The 19,988-nt window shown below is 41.4% G+C and overlaps 1 protein-coding gene across 2 annotated transcripts; it reads right to left on the bottom strand.

Annotated features, from left to right (window-relative positions):
• Positions 1-100: 100 nt before the first annotated feature.
• LOC108888953 (endoplasmic reticulum metallopeptidase 1) lies at positions 101-19,766 on the bottom strand. Of its 2 annotated transcripts, XR_001961904.2 has the most exons (16): positions 19,394-19,766; positions 16,395-16,699; positions 14,838-14,965; positions 14,572-14,677; positions 13,920-14,066; positions 13,629-13,721; positions 11,189-11,401; positions 10,776-10,996; positions 8,078-8,252; positions 7,684-7,874; positions 7,400-7,552; positions 7,108-7,310; positions 6,874-6,989; positions 6,075-6,238; positions 4,827-5,410; positions 101-1,632 (listed from the first exon to the last, which is right to left on the bottom strand). XR_001961904.2 is itself a non-coding variant. In XM_018685203.2 (15 exons), the coding sequence occupies exons 1-15, from the start codon at positions 19,666-19,668 to the stop codon at positions 5,234-5,236; spliced, it is 2,667 nt and encodes an 888-aa protein (XP_018540719.1). In that variant the 5' UTR covers positions 19,669-19,766; the 3' UTR covers positions 101-5,233. The 2 variants fall into 2 exon arrangements, 1 of the variants encoding a protein (XP_018540719.1); XM_018685203.2 differs by having other exon boundaries at positions 101-5,410.
• Between the last annotated feature and the right edge of the window lie 222 nt (positions 19,767-19,988).

The raw sequence follows: 19,988 nt of genomic DNA, 5'->3' as shown, positions 1-19,988 counted from the left end.
TTTGCCTCACTGAGAACAAATATAATCTGACCTGCTGTCTGTTTGTAGATACGTCCAATCAGGTGATAGGTGTTTTAAGCAGAGGGCAGTACAATAAGGGTTAATGTAATAAGCATTTTAATTGCTGTACAGGTGCTAATTTAAATTCAAGCTTTTTGCATAATGTAAAATCATCCCAACCATTCAGTAGATGGATACCCTGTTAACCAGATCAATCCCAATAATCCCAGTTACAACAGTCATATCGATCACATAATTCCTACTAACGGACAAATATGCATTTAAAAAAAGAAAAACAGCAGTTCAAAGAAGAAACTTTTTAACTGTTACAGTTATTTAAAGTATCACATCAATCACAATCAAATGAACAAAATGATCAGTCTCATTTAAAAAACTCATCTTAATTTAACTTTGAGAACAAAAGACAAACTTTTAGAGAAAAAGGCAAAGGTGAAAAGTCAACATGTTGGAAAGAAAACAGCTCAAGTAATGATAACAAACTGTTAACAAATTTAACTTAAAAACAAAAAAACATCCTTGAACAGGTTTTAAGACATTTTAACATGTTTGCCAGAATAAACTTAAGTTAACTGTTTAGTTCTCAAGCTGATATGAACATCTGTGTGAATGATTGTTAGATTTTTTTTTTTTTTTTTTTCAATCTCGACTGACTTAAACGTGATGAAGTTAAAGCTGCGTCCGAGTGTGAGTTTACACTGAACAACAAAAATGCACACTGTGCAGCGCTCAGTCAGCCTCTCAGTCTAAAATAGAGTTACATTAATACATTAGATTCTGGCACAAAAGGAACAATTTCAGTTAACTTGATACTAAAAGCAGAGCTCAGTGTTAAGCTTTAGTCTTTAATGGTGGGAGCACCGACGGTGCGGGATGAGCCGTTTCACAGCGTCAAACATCTTCCTGCTCCGTCCCACAGTTCCTCCTATGTTCTCAATGTTAGAACTACAACCAACAAACTGTTCTGCCACAACTTGAAATGGTCAGTAACTCTGTTTGCTTTTGAAGCCTCTAACAAAACTCAAACACACACCACTTAGCAACAGATTTTTTTTTTAGAAAAATATTCATTTACATTTGTTAATAAAGCTTTTTCTCCCATAGACTCTCTGCATATCAATGGAAATATTTTCTATATAACAGAATAGATCCATCTTCTGTCACTTAAAATCAGTTTTCTGATCCACTGCACTGTACAGCCAGACATGCGCACACACACACACATACACAATGAATGTAGTGTGGGTGTGTGTTCGCTGCATGTCCTTTTCATGGCTTACTCCAGCTGTAAAGACTTAACTCTAATATCAGCTTGTTGTTTTCAAGTGCCTCTTCGTTAGACGTCAAATCAAAGGACGAAGGATAAAAGACCAACTGTAAAAGTCTGATTCGTTTGAAAAACACATCAGTTCCTGCTCCATCATCCGCCCTGTCAGTTGATTAACTGTCACTTACTGACAGACCATGCAGCTTTAAAATAAAAATGCACTTTCAAACCTCAGAGAGCGAGCTGGATGATCTCGATCACAGTGCAGGACACACCTGGCCAGCCGTGCAGTGTGATTAGTCTGTTTGTGTTCCTGCTCCATTACAAACAGCTGTGGAGCAGCACATCTGGTACAGGGGGCAGAAATCATTAAAAATATTAAAGGACCATACTGGTGGGTTTTTTTTTTAACTTCACGTTTTAGCACATTTACAAGTTGGTTTCTGCTCATTTCCATAAGATATAAAAATCAAACTATGTAAAATGCTTGACTTTAGTAAAGTGAACAGCATGTCTGCTTTTATACAGAAGTGTTGTGTCAATGGTAGAAAAAATACAAAAAACACAATTGTGGTCCTTTAAAATGAACTTAAAAAAAACATCTTAATGAGAAGTAGAAAATCTCTATATCAAATCTCAACATTGTTGACTAACAGTTTCTGATTCATAACAGCAGATATCTGATATATTTGATATTTTGCTTTTTAAAGGACATGTGTTTACACTGCAGTCAGCTGATAAGATCATCTGGCTTTTGACCTCAACAGTCTCACCGTGTTGTCCACTCAGAGGCTTTTTGCTGAGTTTTCAATCATATGACATGACACTCCTCGGCAGATGGTGTTTGCCAAGTTGTCATGGGATTGTAGATGTTCTCCCTGAGCTCTTTAAGGAACGCTCATCTCCCATGTAAACAGCTAGAAGCATTAACTTTCATGCCTGAGTTTCAACTTGTAAGCCAACATGGAGAAGAAGTCTTAAAAGAGCCCAGAAAATGGAGGATGTGACTGAAAGCTCCAGCATTGCTACTGAGTGAACCTTGTGATGAGACTGTGTCCACAGCTGCTAAAAGAAAAAGCATGATAGGGCAGTCTGCTTTCAAATCTCCCAGCGCTATTGAAAGCTGTGATGGATTCTAGATTGAACCTTTCCGACAGACAAACAACTCACGTACATAAAAATGCTGTACGGTGCGGCACTTGATAGCTTTTTAAGACCACTGAGACGTTTTGTGTCCACAACAGTAAACATTTTGTGTCTTTGGAAGCAAAACTTTAAGGCCTCCATCATGTCAGCATTTCTTATTTTGTGTGACCGAAGCCAAACGGAACAGCATGGATCACAAGGACGCGTCACTGGGTGTAACAACAAAGTGGACAAAAGGCGATAACTGTTTCTCAGTTGATCTCCCCAAGTGCAAATAATCTCCCAAAGTTTTTACAACCTGATCCCACATTTGATTACATACAGAGGGAGCCAAAACGCCTGGACGAACAACAAGCAGCTTTGTTGCTTTCTTTGTGTGTTTTAACGGATTTCATCAGTGTGTAGGACTGAAGGCAGGGAGGCGACGGTCATCCTGATTCTCTGACCGAATTCATCCATCAAAAAACACTATAAATGAATCTATTAATCTCCGCTTTGTTTACATAAAACAGCCCATAGACAAACAATATTAATTCCTCTGTCTCTATAACATTAGTCAACCTCAGTTAGCCAAATGTTGTCTACATCTTTCCCATGTTAACATTCAAACCAGCCTTTACAAGAGCATTCATAACTGTTCATCATCTTCATGTCAGATACTAAGTTTTGATCATTATGGAGGTAGTGGTGACACTGACTGTAACATGTTCTATAGGGTCCACTATGTGAAGTGGACAAATTTAAAACAGGTCATACTAACAGGGCTGCAGCTGTGATACTTGGATTATGGACGATAAAGACACAACTCCACTTGAGATGAGAGGAAAAAAACCACAAAAATACAGTTAATACTATAAGCTGGCTCCAGAGGCACCAATGAATAAATTTCACACTCTTAGACACATTTCAGCACAACTGGGAGAAGAAAGAAATTAAATGAGTGGGTTGAAGAACTATGTGGATCCTGGCAGAGTCAGCCTCAGTCTAAAATCTCCTTATTACTTTTTCAGCAGCAACAGCAGAGTTTATTTATGGTAAGACGGATCATTATCTGTGTATAACTGGTTTTGATATAGCTTTATTTTACAGGTCTGTTATTTCCTAATAACTTCTAATAAAGGAAGTTTGATGAGAAAGTAGCAAAAAATACAGATCCTAGTTACCTAGATTCAAAATCTGCTTTCTTCAGGTGTCTTGTTTTGTCCAAGCAACAGTACAAAATCCCAAATATACTTCTTTTGCTATCATATATGACAAAGACAAGCAGTAAGTCCTCCAGTTTAAGAAACTAGATCCATCTTAGAACCATGTTTATGTTTTCTTGAAAAATGACTGAAACAATTATCAAGATAGCAGCAGATTACTTTTCCATCTTTTAACTGACTGAACCGTTGCGGCTCAACTTTCTTTAATTTCTAAAAGATATTCATTGGTGCTGCTGGAGACAGCTCGTAGCAAGCCTGAAAATAATTACAAATACTATTACAGTAACAGAAAATGTAAATAATCAACTCTTCCATGTGAGACGGAACAAACTGACACTGATGCAGTTAATGAGTGTGGAGTTATGTTGCTTGTTTCCCATCTGGTCACCTTTGAGGTTCAGGGAATCATTTCAAATCATGCGTCTGAGGTTCTGGTCTCATTGAGTCCAAAATCCAAATTACACGTTTGCCTGAACACACCAGTCCAAACCCTTTAAGACCTCATTAAGGATCTTAATGTCGCCCTCTGCACAAAATCTTCGGGAAAGCTACGCCTTTTAAAGGACACCTTGACATTTTGATTTCAGCCAGCTGTTTTCATTTAACAGGCACAGTCTTCTGCATTTGCACGCTGATAGTTAAAGCAGATTGACGGCATGCCCCACTGAAACACATACTGTAGGTGCAACTTGCTGCCAATCAGTGGTCATTAGTGAGGAGTGATAATGAGCAATTTCACAGTTTACATAGCTAATACGAAAACTATCTGCGCATAATACGACGAGTGCATGTTGATGAAAAGTGACTTTTCAAAGTGTCAAAGTTTCCAGTTAAAGTCAGAGGAGGGGTCAAACAAAAACAGGTATTTGTTTCCCTTTCCTAAACAGATCCATCAGTATGTCACTATACCTACAGTGCAGATAGTGGTAGTGGTGTTATTTTTGCAAAGGAAGCCAGAGACACATCTAGTCTGAGGATGGCCCGAGTGGTTTGCTGATAAAGAGAGAGCAGGGGAGGGGAGGTAGACATGCGACATTATTCATTTGGGAAGTGTTAGCGCGAGACAGGAAAACAGAGGGGAGGAAGTGAGCGAGAGGGAAAGTGAGGAGGTAAGTGATATGGAGTGAGCAAAGCAAAGGCACAACAGATTGAGTAGAAAAAGAAAATCTTAACCCCTTTGTTTCACTAACCCAGGAGTGAGCACGAGGCCCGTGGAGGTCCCCCGGGTGCTGGTCGGTGAGTTATTCAGTCTGTAAGCTTTCTGGTCAGCTTACCTGTGGCATGCCTCAACGCATCTTCCCGTTCGGTTAGCTACTAAGCCTACGGACACAGTGATGTGGGGTCTCACAGGCAGGCTGGGAGGGAGCGTGAGTGTGTCTGTGTCTGTGTGTGTGTGTGTGTGTGTGTGTGTGTGTGTGTGTGTGTGTGTGTGTGTTAAAGAGTGTGTATTTGCGTCAGAGTGAAAAGGTGGCAGGGCCTCGGTCCTCAGCATTGTTCCTTGATATCACTTTTCTCTTATCTGTCTCTTGGTGGTGATGGGGGGGGCCCTGCAGCCCTCAGCTCTCCTCGGCATCAGCCTCCGTGACGTGCATAGTCCTCAGTATCGGTACATGTCGTAGGTACTGACCCAAGACGAAGGGAAAGCCCACGTGGGAAACCTGTGGAGGATTTCCTCCAGCTGAGAAGTCCTCCGGTCTTCCCCAAAGAAATAGTGGGAGGAGATGGCGACGGAGATCATCCCCTCAGGGCCTGATGGGTCCGGGTCCCTGGGAGGCTGACAGAGAAAAAGAAAGAAAACCATGACTATCAGCATCGGTAAATATGTAAGAGGACCAAAACCTGACCCACAGTTTTTCAAGGCCCTTGGGGAAAAAAATCATGATTCTGCATGTTTTTTGGCTGATGCAATGGATTTGGGAGATTCAGGAGATTCTTTAAAGGGTCTTGGAGTTTATTTCATGCAGTCTTCAATGCAAAAAAAATTTAAATCTCCAAAACTGAAGATTAAAAGATTTCCACGTGACTGTAAACAGGCAAGTGTGCATTCAAATGCATGCAACTGTGTCCTCGCACGAGCCAATCTCCAGTAGACATCACGGACTGACGCCCTCAGGTGATGTTTGGCAGGGATTCAGAAATGTGAGGAACGAAAGGAATGATACTGAAAAAACTGCTGTTGCCTCTGTCTCAATACCAAGATGTCAGAGGTGCAGCAGTACCTGATGATCTATATAGTCCTGTGGCAAGAGTAAGAGTCTTAAAGAAATAGTTGGACTTTTTGGGAAGTACACATATTCACTTTACTGCCAATCTCACATCTGCATGCTGACTCTTTCCAGAGGTAAATAAATCTGCCTCCCAGTACAGCTTAAGGTCACTAATTAACATGTTAATAGAAAGTGTATTTCACAAAGTGTAGTACCATTTCAAATAACTACCTGTATTTCAAACCAGAAGGTCCATGTGGGGGCATCAAGGCCATGGGAATAGAAGACAAAATATTCTCCACTCAGGTCAAACTGAGGCGTCCCGTTGCCAAAGGACCAGGTGGAGAGGCTGGCTCCTCGGTGAGGCATCAGATACAGAGACATGTGGCTGGGGCCTGCGTGAGATGGGACATAAGTACAAATGCGTATACAAGTCAGCATGTACATAATATGCATACATACACATCCATATCAGGCGGTTGATGCTTAAAAAGAAAAACATGAAAATCAATGTCTTGAGTCAATGTTGGTCAAAGTGGCTGTACAGACATTGTTATGGACATGTGGGAATCCAAAAATAACTGATGTCTTAAACCCTCACATAGATTCAATGCAGTACAGTAATAAATGGCTTGATGAGAAACACACTTGTGTGTGTAGGCACCAGCAGGCGAGGTGAGACTTATTGTCTTGTAATAAGTCTTGATATTAAAGTCTCAAATCAAGGAAGGCAACATACTGTCAAGTCCTCCATACTGAATACTGGGTTTTAAATGTTTAATGTGTTTTTCACCCTATTTAATTCTGTTTCAAAATGGCAGCATCCTTTTCCTTTTCCAAACAAATTTGATGTGCCACGGGTCACATCTGCTTTGGACTGGAGTTTTTGTCAATCATATGGCTCAAGGCCAACTTAAGTTTCAAAGTCAAAGGTAGTTTGGAAGTCTGTTTAGATTTGGAGAGTCTAAAACCAGCAGCTCCTTGAAGGACAACTTCTGAATCTAATTTGGTTACATAAAGTGCTCCTGACCTTTTGCACTAAAAGTCATCTTGACTGTCCCCCAGCTGGTCTCCTCTTTGGACAGAAGGCTGAACTCCACAGGTGAGCTGGGAGACACCTCAGGGGCAGGAAGGTACCAGTTCTTCCTGAAAATACACCACAAGGAAGAAAACAAAAGAGTGAAAAGTTTGTACGTGAAGACACTTAAATGAAACGGATAAAAACACAGAGCATGGAAACAGCGTTGTCAGCTGTGCTACTGACTTGCTAAGGAACTTCACTGGCAAGAACCAGGGGTAACCACAGAAGGGTCGGTCCTCTCGGCAGCGGGTGCGAACGCTGTCGTTGAGCTCGGGGATGCTGGGTGTGATGTGCTGTATGGCTGTGTAGTCAAAACTATTAATCCACAGGCCCGAGTCCTGGCTCTCCACCTGGCCCTGGAGATTGTGGAAGGTCCTCGTCGTATGCTGCAGGGAGGAGGATGACTTAGTGAGAAACAGAATAAATGCATAGGTTTACGTGTACATGTTTGTGCTTCTATGTGCGTGTGTTGAACCTGCAGGAAGACTCGTTTAGGCCGAGGGCTGTCTGGATTGCCCGAATAAGGGAAGAAGACGCCGCATGACACCAACAGGAACATGATGATGAAGACTGAGCCCAGACCAGCCAGGATCCACTTAGTGCTCCGTACCAAGTAAATGAAATGCAGCTGAGACAGACAAGAAAGTACCATATGTTACTGGGGGAGCAATAGACACTGCAGTCCAAAAAATAAAACCAGTGATTTCAGGGTGATTGTCAAGGGAAAAACAAACAATCACAAAATGTGAGAATACTCACAAAAAAAGAGGAGAGGAAGATGGTCGCAAGGGTGACCAAGGAGGCCAGCACCACCTCAGGGGGTATCTCTGTGCCACTGCGACCCATGATGGGGGTGAAAATCTCAAACACCACCCAGATGAGGAACATGAAGTGGACATATGGCAACGCCAGGCCCAACAGGTAGAGCACGCTGTACTTCACTGATGCTCCTGTAGAAACAAAGAAAGGTTAGTGTTTGTCAGACAAAACCAAAGATGAGACCATCCTGCTGTAATCTTCTGGTTATAATCAAAAAATCTGTTTGACATTTTGGGAAATAAGAAAATAAGTGAGCTTGTTTCCTAAAATGTTGAACTAGTCCTTTAAATTAAAAACATTCTGATCAAGAACTAAAGCTGACTTGAGTGTTTACCTCTGTGTTTAAATTCCTTAGATAGCAGCAGTCTGGTAGCCAGGGGAAAGGCCACCATAAGCATGGGCACGTAGGCTGAACACAGGCCCTGCTGGGTGAGCCACACCAGGCTGCAGCCCCACAGGAGCAAGCTCACGTCAAAGAAGAGATCGCCCAGCTCCACCAGTCGGACACCCTGCGTGGAAAACACACACAAGATCAACATACAGTTTTGCTGTTTGTGCTTAATGTGTTTTGACTGGCTTAACCTGGGATCATTTAACAACAGACTTTAGTGGAATACTAATTCTTATTTCAGATCTAAGTTGCTTTGATGAGTGGGGAATCAGCAGATGTGCAGCATCAGCTGAAGAGAAATCTGTGTGTTGCTTTGCCAAAAAATGCTTTGTAGAGGAAAAGCATGTCAACAAGGTTCACTGACAGACTGGCAACTTTACTGACAGTGATTCTGATGATGCAAAGCAACATATTAATCATCTGTTTGTTATAATAGTGAGCTGTACTCAATTTTGTAGACTGATCCATGAGAAATCATGCTTCTTTGTGTTGATTTTGAATGTCAGTACAAAGAAAATGTTGCTAAAATATACTTTTGAACAATAGTTTCCATTAACATTTTCTTTTCTCAGCTTCTATAAAGACATAAAAAGAACGTCCAGATGTAGACAAAATAAAAAGACTATTGACCTGTGTGTGTTCTGACAAACTTAAGAAAGAAAGATCATATGCTACTTTTAACAAGTCAACTGAATATCATTAGACTAAAAGAGCTTGTTTTTATTCATATCATCGACTTTATCAGTATAGATCAGTTTAAACTATTTTAAAATTTGTTGACAGAGAAGAATGCTAAATGTGAAGTGTGTGTGGTGGAAAGTCTTACTCCTCACTCATCAGATAAGTGGCCTCTGAAAAGCATCACTGTAATAAAGGAATGACACAAAGACGTTTTATAAGCTACTCATATGAGGAGATCAGGACAAGTACGAGCTGTTTATTAGAAGACTGTACCCCATGTACATTCATCACAAATAATATTACTGACTTTTATTGGATTATCTCAGCAAATTAGAATGTAATGTAGTGATTTACTAACTGATGTGGATAAAAAGTAAACACACATACAGACTTGGTACTTTCCAGTTGCAACAATGGAAACTTTTCACCATGTTGTATCCTGAAACCAAAACCAGTGAAAAGTATTTGGGGAAAAAACCTCTGCTATGGCACAAAAATTCTGACCTTTCCTATGTAGTGTAGGTTGATTAAGAGGCTTGTTACAGTATTTTATTACAAAGCACAACATCCCAGCTGTACACAAGAGAGAGTATTGTTCATTTAAATGAACATCAGATTTCTGTTTCTCCAAGGCACTCACCCACCTCTTTTCTCACGTTGCCTTTTGGTTGAGCGATTTCTCAAAAAACAGCACCTATATGGAAACCCCCTATACACATATGCACACACACACACAGATTCCCAAAACAAATCCATACAGCAGTGTATGGTCTGACGTAACTGTCATACAAATAAATCTCCAGTGTCTGGCGCGGGAGCAAATTCTGGTCTTGAGACTACAACCACACAGAGATCATCGCTTGTGATGAAATGGTTAGAAATGCCAATTTCTAAAATCTTGTCTCTGCTCTGTTTAACAGAATGTGCGAGTCATATCTGGACCCCTTTCTCATGGAAAATATCATTTACAATGAGGCCAAAGATATAGTATATTTTGTTTCGTTGGAGATGAAGCCTTATGTGGTTTGGGACAAAGGTTGGTCTGTGTGCTTTCTGGAAAATGACCATGATAAGATGGAGCTCATAATGTGGTTATCTGCAGCTCCAGATGAAAAAACAACATTTTGTAATGTTTTCAACCTCAAACAAATGCTAATATTTAGTAAATGTAAACCATACAATATGTCTGTTGAACTGCAACTAGCTGCTCTTAAAATGTAAAGAAGAGTTTTCCAAAAAAAAAAAAAAAAAAAAAAAAAAAAAAAAAAAGGTACCAGTCTCTCCTGTACTACCAAAAACCACAGTGAGATAGGTCAATTGGGTCTCAGTGGTCAATGATTATTTGCTGAATGAGCATGCACATGTGACAGATGACCGCATGCCTGACACCGCTACAGTTTTATACTCTTGCATACACACAAGCATACACAAAGAGCTGCTGTTCTGTAATCACCCATGGAGGAAGAGAAACTGGCTGGCCTTCACTTCTCTGCACTTTAGACCCCATTTAATGCGAGCCGAGCGAGACATCATGAGATATTAGGCTCAGAGAAACAAGTTGACCTTGTTTTTTATCTCAAACAATATACAAAAAAGCAACCATCATATGAACAAAACAAACTCTGCACTAAAATGCAAACATGTTTCATGGAACAGTAAGTATTGTTCAAGATATTAATCTAAGTCAAGCTGGTCAACATTCTTTCAGCTTCAACACAGTGACTTTTTCTCAAACACTCACCTGTGGCCAAGACTTATGATTACACATGTTGTTTTCTCATTGCAGTACAGTTATCATGATACACCTCATATTCAGTTTTTCTGATTTGTGTATTAAACTAATTTGACTTTAGAGTGCAAAAATTTATAGGAAACTATCTAGTTAAAATTCTGCCATGAACACAAAGGTCTACCCTTAAAAGTTACTGTCCAAAGTTAAAAGAAAAACTCCATCACTCACCCCGTAGTAAAGGTTCTTGGCGAGGGTGTGGACGAGGATCATTTTGCCGGTGGCTGCAGCACCGTACAGGCAGATGGAGGCGTAGAAATGGTTGTACCAAAACATGGAGCGGCCCAGGAGAGTGACAAGCAGAGCCACGATCAGCACAGACAGCAGGGTGACAAACCAGCTCAGCACCGCTACACCTGTGGCACAAGCCAGACGACGAACGTAGCGACCGCCTGAGGGAGATGGAGATGAATGTTAAATGAAGACTTAACATGTAAGAACAGCTCATGACACTCCTGTACAGAAAACTGAAATGAGTTTAATTATTAGGGTTGGGCCCCACAAACTGGGATAGGCCACAAAGCACACAAATCCACCACAGGAAATGATGAGCATATATCCAGCAAAGGAAATGGTAGCCTTACCCCCATTGCCAGGCAGTGAAGCTTTCTTGGCCAGATAGAAGAAGGTGGCTGTGGCTACCATGTAGTTGAGGATGGTGCCAACGCGAGCGGGGTATGCCACCACCACCACCCCTAACAGGTCGAAAAATACCATGTTGCCATGACGATACTCGGAGGAGTCGGCCAGCTTCTCTGACATTACCAGGTACTTCAGGACTGCCAGGATGTTGTCGCCTGGACAGAGGAAGTGAGTTTAAGAGGTGAAGTGGATCAGAGCTGGCATGTAACACAGTACTGCTGTTGCATTTAGCTGCATTGATTTCAGCTTTGTAGTATAGGAGTGGATCAGCTGGTTAGCCAGAGGGTACAGAAAGAGTGATCCTGACAAGTAAACAGGTCTGGCTGAGAGACAGTAAGAATTCATGGAAATGGACAAAACAGGGAGTAAATACTGATTTTACTCTATTGTGGTTTTGGTTTCCGCAGTTTGCATTTCCACCCCCACAATCAGAGGAAGGAAATGGGCAATATGACAAAAAAGGATCATCCTTTATGGAGCTGACACATCATGTGCAGTAGACAGTTTATTGATGACTCAGTATAACTCGCTGACCAGCAGGACAGGCTACAGTAAGGTAGTGGCCTTCCCGAGCAGCCACCATGATGATAGTAACAAAACCATGTGCAAATGAACATCACATTGATAGTTAAGCAAACAAGATAGGGCACATACTTGTAAATGAGGGTCTGTTGCTGTGAGCCTTACAATCTCACCTTTAATTTGTAAATTACATAAAATCTTATCTTATTGATAAAAAAAATTATGGAAGATGTAGGGAAGACAAGTCAGGCCATAAATCATACTTGTTCTATCAAACAGAATCATGATCTTGCACATACGTCATATATTTACCATCATCTACAATCTTCTTTAAAGCACAACTATACTCTATAACTCACTTAATAGCATTTCCCATGACAGTATATGTAAGAGAAGATGCACAAGCTCACTTACACACACAATTATTCTATTATAAGTATGATGAGGTGTGTGGGTGAGAATGATAGCAGTAAAAAGAGATTACAGCGGTGTGAACATGATTCATGGTAAAATGGTAATATGTGTAAAAGAGCACAATGGTGAAAGAGTGTGTGAGAACGAGTCTGCTTTACAGCCTGAATGGCCTCTCATAGTTACGCAACAGTTGTACACCAGAGTATGGGACCCCATAGAGGACTTGCCGTGAAATTGGCTACAATCGTGATGTTGAATGTAGATGGGGAATCTGGCTAAATGAAAGATCAGCAAGAGGTCGCTGCATTGGTTACTGCAGCCTGAGGCCAAGTTTCTTTTATCTGTGCAGCTCTATGTGCCGTTGCCTCCATGTCTGCACAGTTAACAGCGCACATACACATACACACACACAAACACACAGGCGAGACAAAGCTCCATTGTTCTTCCGCCTGGTAGGCTCACTGGGGCCTTAAAGTGTAAACAACTGAGTGTACAACATCTACTTGTTCGTGAAGGGTCTGCTGCTCATGATTTACCCACAACTTTACTTTCTCAGTTTCACTATGACAAGATTCATTTTAAAAGGTCATGTGTAGTCATTTTAGTCACAGCAACATTTATAACATGGTTATACTGCCATGCTCTTTTTCAAATATCTGTATCATCGTTATAAAAAAGCCCAGGATATTTTCAGTTTTAAAAAGGTAAATCTACATTAGAACCATGCTAATCTTGCCCCTTGCCCCCACTTCATCTAAAGGCAGAGTTGTAAAGCAGGAGATTTTAAAGATGCAGGTTGTGTCAGAAACCTGCTGTGATCAACAGAGCAGAGCTACTGGTCTATCTTCCTCCTCCACCATCCATATACTGTGTCTACTCTCTAACTTACAAAACTGCCTCCTTCTTCACAGACTAAAAATACCTTCTACCTCCCTCTGAAACCTCACTTTCTCTCTCTAATAATTCATGCCTTTCACTGTGACTAGCTATGTACAGAAGAAGAGGAGGGAGATGTCCAGTAGCTGCTGAGGAAGATAGGATAGATGCCAGCTGTCCCAGGTTTTTAGTGCTGACTGACTGGATTCTCTGCTAAGTAAAGCAAAATAATTCTGCAACACTGGAGAACAAGGTAAATGGGGGCAAGTGCAATGGTAAAAGCGGCTTTGGCAGGTACATATGCATGTATGCATTTCTCAGTTCTCAGGGAAAATGAGATAAGCAGAGTGCTGACCAGTCTGAAAAGAACAAATGCACAGCATGTGTTTGTGCCTGTCCAAAAAAATGGTGTTGGCAGTTATTTCTGCCACACCAATCTTCTGCTGCAGTGAACATTCTCTCCTTAACAGACACACCCACCAGCTAACTATCTGCCAACTATGAATGCTAAATAATAGCACAACATAACATCTACTTCAAGTATGGATGCACACATGCTAATTTGCATACCAGCTCTCTGTATTGAGTCTGTCAGGATCCTGTCAGCAGTGTCATACTTGGTATGGTAGATGAAACCATTTTCAATGAAAGCCAGATCAATGCCTGTAAATGAAACACATACATACACATAAAGAGATTTTTAAAAAATAGAAAAAGTTGGGAGAAAGAGACAAAATAAAAGCATATTTGCTTTGTGGATCTATCAGCTACTGTATTCTTGTTTTGGACTTAGGACACAGAGAGGCTCTAAACTTTCATATTAGTTTTGATACTGTACTGTACTGTATCGTGGAGTCTTACCTGGGATGTTACCAAAGTCCCTATAGATACGGAAGTCAGTGTCAGAGGGGATGATACCACTCTGAAAGACCTCCTGGCCGACCACAGAGGCGAAGGGGTGTTTGGCTGCGTGGACGTAGGCCTGAACCAGCCATGGGTTCTCTGGACCTTTGAGGGGGAAAGGGAGGACAAGCTGCTTGGACATTTTATATATTGGACATCCTCACCTCTGCAGTCTTTATCACTTGCTGCTTGTTGTTTAGTGATGTAGATATTTAAGCTTATTTAATGTATTGCATGCATCAGTTGTGCAAAGTAAGCCCATCAGATAAGGGTGTCTAAAATATAGATGCAATGTTACAGGCATCTCGGGAAGCATAATCAGGCTGTTAGTAATCCATATAGATCCTGTCAGCCATCCAGAAAGTTAATGGTTGGAATAAGGGCTGCACTGTAGGTATATAATGCAACACTTGATACTCAGGACTGCAAAGGTGTTTCAGCTTCAAATAAGACACATCAGTAACAGAAAAAAACTCCACTGAATTTTTTTAAGCTTTCCTGATAACAGGAACACACACGCATATGCAAAACAAACAGGCAGAGAAAATAAGAGGGAACACGTGCTATCAAACAAACCAGACCAGTTCATCAAACACAAGTGGTGCATTACCTGTCTGGAAAACAACCTCCTTTCCCCCAACACCTGCAGCCTCCAAGTTAATGAAGGCTCGCACCTGCTTGGCCCACGGATGCTGAGTAATGAAACCATGACTGGCCTGAGGAATGGATAGAGAAAACAGAGAAACAAAAGAGAGAAAGTGAGAATATAAAAAAGAAAATAAGAAAGACAGAAATGGAAAGACAATTCAATGTGGCGTGGACAAGCTTGTCTAACACCCAAAGTGTAAGATATGTGTCCTTGTTGCTTCATTTTACCTGCAGGATATTTTCCTCTGCCCCATTAAAGAGGAAGATAACTCCATGGTGTAGAGGAGTGGACTGGTTGGCCAGAGAATGGAGGACTTCGAGCATCACTGCACAGCTCACTGCATCATCACTGGCACCTGAGACAAGCAAACCAGAGTATGTGTGTAAAGAATCTGCAAAATATGGGCAATATGAGCTCATAGTTGCTTTTCACATTTGTAATTGGGAAAACAGCTGGGCCTGGCATTTACATACAGCAACATGCAACTGTGCACCCACATCACCCTAACACAGTGGATCAATGTCAGATAAAAACACAGATGATAGAGCAGATAACTCTGAAGTATACCAGAATAACACAAATTCACGCTGAATGAAGGGAGTAGGCTCTGTGTGCAAACATGTGAAGAATGTGACGAGACCCAGCTCCCACTGCGTGTACAATGGTGAGAGTACAAAGGAAAAGGGGTTATAGCGGGCAAGAAGAAGAAAAGAGCATGTGAATAGGGCATGTGATGCGAAAAGATTAGACAGGTTTGTGGCAAGGCGCACAATTTACTGAGAAAAAAATGCAAAGAAAAAAAATGACCCTAAAGATCAGAGAGCCAAACTGAGACATCATGTGCTCCGGCTTTCTGGATTGCATGTGTTCATGAGGTGTGGGGTGGGTGCCCGTTCCCCTGTCTGCCTGAGCACCATTAATGCTGCTGTCGCTGCCACTTATGTCAGCGACATATTAATACTCGTCGCTAAAAATCTCTGTGAGAGTTCACAAGACGCCACGTACAAATCAAAAGCCTGAAAAGTACTTATAGGTACTTTGAATTGCATTATTTGTTTGTTGTGATGACCATGCTTGCCTGTACATATATTCAACCTATTTCCACAAAAATATGTGCAAAACAATGTACTGCTCCTTTATTCTTTCTTTTTTCCATTGTTATTTTTCATATGAACAGATGTTTAGAATTCCAAGAAATCAAAGGCCTGCAGGCAGCGGTGGATATGAAAATGTATGTGTATCTTCCCGGTCCACGCCTCTTGGATCAATTTCCTTTTGCCGGTGAAGCTGTGTGTGCATGTGTGTGTATATGTGTGCGTGTGTGTGTAGGAAACATGTCTCTCCAACAGGCTCTACAGTGTGGAGCTAAACAGCGAAAAATTCCTGAATTAAAGCAACAGCAACCAGCACTGTTTATACTGTGCAGTCTAGATATGATCCTCTGATTGCTTTAAGCTGCTTCCTGTTAATAGCACACTGTGGCTGTTTGTAGTAGTTTACAACAAGCATTTTCTGGGTAGGCTTTCTATGACAGCTTCAATTTCATTCTGCGCTGCCCTCATGACTACAGTTTCTAACAAGGCGCACAAATGAGGGTTTTATCATGATCACAAAACATCTGCACACTGGAAACCATCTGCATGGTCCAACAGCTGTAAGGTTTGTGAGGGTGTGATGGTTAGAAAATGCAAATAGCAATACAAATAAATAAAGAGAATGGCTGTAAAATGTTCTTCAAATCAGTCATAACCTCCCCCACTGCTCCACCATGAACATCTTTGTACCTGGGCTGTTGGCCACTGTGTCAAAGTGGCAGTTGGCAAGCATGAGATGCTGCGCACCACCTTTGGGCTCCAGCCTGACAGCGATGTTGGTGACACGGTCATAGAAGCTGGTGAAGCCTCCTAGAAAGTCAATGGAGAAGGAGCCGGTGGGGCGCTGCACGTCCACCGTGAGCTGATGGGGGCCCGCCGCAGTCTCGACCCGGATGTTCTCAATCTGCTCCAGCAAGTAGCCCACTGTCAGGACCTCATTCTCCGGACTGCCCACCGGCCGCGGGCCAACGCTGGTGATCTGTTCCAAGTGCCGTCTAGATCGTGATGTAAGGCAGGAGGGAAGGGAGAGGAAGAAAGCAGTGTTTTGTTGTGAAACTGTGGAGAGGCAGTAAACCAAGCCTACTCATTCCATCACAACATCACAGCATATCTCATCAGTTTCCTGCAGTTCAATGTTATTGTTTAAGACAATGAATCACTGTATGAGTTTCTCTACATATATACAGCATGTGTGGTCACAGTTCATTTATTTCCTTTTAAAAACACCTTGAGGTTTCAAAACTTAAACTAGAACAAATACATTTCCTGAAGATGTGGTTGAGCTTGCTAATGTAGTTACACACACACAGTTTGTACATGTGCACATACGTGTGTGTACTAAAAACATACAGATGCACCAGATACAGGAGAGGGCTACAACTGTTAGTACTTGCTCGCACTTAAATAATGACCTGAAGAGAAACCAGGTTTAAGTTAAAATATTTCCACACACTCACTTGTGTCAGTAACATGAAGCTTATTTCTAAGCAGATAATTTACCTATTACAGCTCAGATAAACAGTTATGCACCTCTCTTAATCTTGTCTAGTTAATTTCATCATTTAGAACTTAAACAGTCAGTTGATTAATCAATTACGTGACTGACATAATTAATGAGAAACACCTTCATTTTTCATGCAAAAATGCCAAAAATGTTACACCTCTCATTTCTGTGGCTTTTCTTTTTTTTCTGTAATTGGTAACTTAACATCTGTGGTTTGGACTGTTTGGCCAAATAAAACAAGCTATTTGAATATAAGAATGGGGGATGCATCATGTTTGTTGCGGGCCTGCACATATTAACAAAAGCTGAATACTGGAGGTCTTGGGGTTGAGGAGCATGTTAGTTAGGAAAATTGTTGACATCCCATATATCCAGTCAGATGATGATGGTCCACAAAAGACAGGCTCAGGGCTTATTTTTCATTCATTTCACAGGAATTAATTTTTAAAAACAAACTGGGCGTAAGCATCCTGAGTTACAACCGCAGCCCTGACTCAGTCAGGTGATATTGAGTCATGCTTCTGTATTACGTTTACCTTATCTTGCTTGTCACTGCATAGGCTCCCTTCAGAGAAGCAGAACAGGAAATAAAGCTAAGAAGCCCATATGGCAAAGAAAATAAGAGACAGATGCTTTTCCTTATCTTATCTTTAAAAAAAAAAAAAAGCAGCTGCTGATGGTGTTTGCTGCAGCTGTTCAAGAGAGCCCAATGCTGGCTCCACTGGCAACACCAGCAGAACTGCTGCTGTGCTAAATGATGCTCACAGCCACCAGCAAGTAAACTTTAGAGGTGGTGAGAGAGTAATAATATCCATCATTAAATTATTGTGGCTGAGGCCATGTGTTGTATTCCAGCTTTTACAAGCTTGGATTAAAAAAGCTAAAAAAAAAAAAAAAAATTCCTTTGCTTTTGCTCTAGACCCCAAATTCATGATGTCCACTGCTGCATGTATTTTTTAGTAGTGAAACAGTGTTACCAAATGACAATAAAGATGTCACCTTAGCTGCTACTTTCACTTCATCTTTACAGCATCTTTCAGGTCACAGTTTCACAGTCATAAATCAAATCTGGATTTGCAGGGCATGGATTCATGAAAGCCATGATTGTGACCAAAGAAGCCCAGAGCCTAATCACTTCAAATGCAGCATGCCTGACTCATTTATGGAGCGACCAGCCAAATGATGGCAAATCCCACTGCCCAGCACTTCCAAGAGCTCAACTATACCCCTGCTGACCTCAGATTCAGTGCTGTAATCCCTGCCTCTCCTTCTCACACAGGGACTGAAAGAAACAGTTGCACTGTGAAGCTATATCGTTGTTTTAGCTGAAATTTTTAAGCTTCTTTTAAAGAACAGGATGTTGTCGATGATGTTCTCTGTAGACAAACAGGCTGCATTTTATGTTTTTCACTCATGTTCATGCTTTATAAATAGAAAATAAATGATATATATCAATACATATTGTAGAATTATTTACATATGTATTTATTAATTTTAACCGTTTGCAGCTTTTTGTGAATAGTGTAGTTATGCTATAACAGTGTACAAGAGTTTTTTTTTTTTCCTTTTTACATATCTGTTCTCAGCAACCTTGACCTTGAACTTGCCCACTCTTTAAGAAACTGTAAATTAACTATTACACAAAATTGTTACAATAGAGCTGCACCTAATGATCGTTTTAATTATCAATTAATCTGTTGTTTACATTTTTAAACGCTTTAATCTATAAATGTTCATCATACGTTTCTTAAGCATATGGACGTCTTCCACGACACAAATGTATTTAAATCTCAATATCAAAGAAAATGCTCACCTATCATCTATTTATTTCTCTGCTTTTTATCTTGGGTCCTGTTCTTTTGATTTAAGTCTATTCTGTATTTCCTGCTTTAATGAATCATATAGGGCAGTTTAGGGCAACATCATTGACTGATCACTCCCAGAGGCTAATGTACCTCCTCTCCCCTGGGCCAAACGCTTCTAATCGTTACGCAACGTATAAACACCTGTGCGTCCTGCAGGTTACCTTGGAGTCAAAGGTGGAGGTGGAGGGGACACCCGGTAGTGGTTTCTAGGCGGGTCTGTTGCCAAACTAGAGGAAAGGTTAGCCGGGGCTCTGTCGCTGCGAGACTGTTAGCCAACATATAAAGCCAAAGAATTACACAAAACAGAGACTAAATCTCACCTGGCTCTCACTGCGCTGAACTCGCCGGTCGGCTTCCCAATGACGAGCTGCTGTAACGACAAATGAACCAGTCCCCACAGCACCAAAATAAATACAGACACCAGGGAAGCTGCCAGCCCTTCCCGCAGCAGGTACAGGCTCACTTCGGGCTTCCTCTTCGGGTCACCGCTGTAGCCGTTATTCCCGCACCGGTCTCCGGAACCGTCGTGATCTTGCGCTACATAATTCTGCGTCCCGAAGGCTTTTATTCGCCTGACAGTGGTGTCGCTCTCCATTTTTGAGCCAGCGGTACATCAGCTGCAAGCGTCGCTCTCAGGCGTCGCTTTCGTTTTTTTTCACCGTTGCTGGAAGACCGACGGATCGCGCAGAGGGACAAACTACTATAAGTGGGCGGGCGTACGGCAGAGCCGCTTGAAAAATGAAATATCACACCTACAGAGGAGGAGGGATGACGGCTGGCTTTGGACTCCAGTGCTCGAGAGTAAATTCTTCCCCGTTTATATATTTTCCCCTTATCCTTAACCTCACCCCCACCCCCACCTCAATCATTCAACCCCAAGACCCGACCATGGGCTGTATTTGGAGTCTCTTTACC

Source organism: Lates calcarifer, linkage group LG9 (assembly GCF_001640805.2).
Source record: "Lates calcarifer isolate ASB-BC8 linkage group LG9, TLL_Latcal_v3, whole genome shotgun sequence".
In the NCBI taxonomy this organism is placed as follows: domain Eukaryota; kingdom Metazoa; phylum Chordata; class Actinopteri; family Centropomidae; genus Lates; species Lates calcarifer.
Note: the sequence above shows the minus strand (reverse complement) of the source record. Positions and strands in the feature narration are given on the sequence as shown.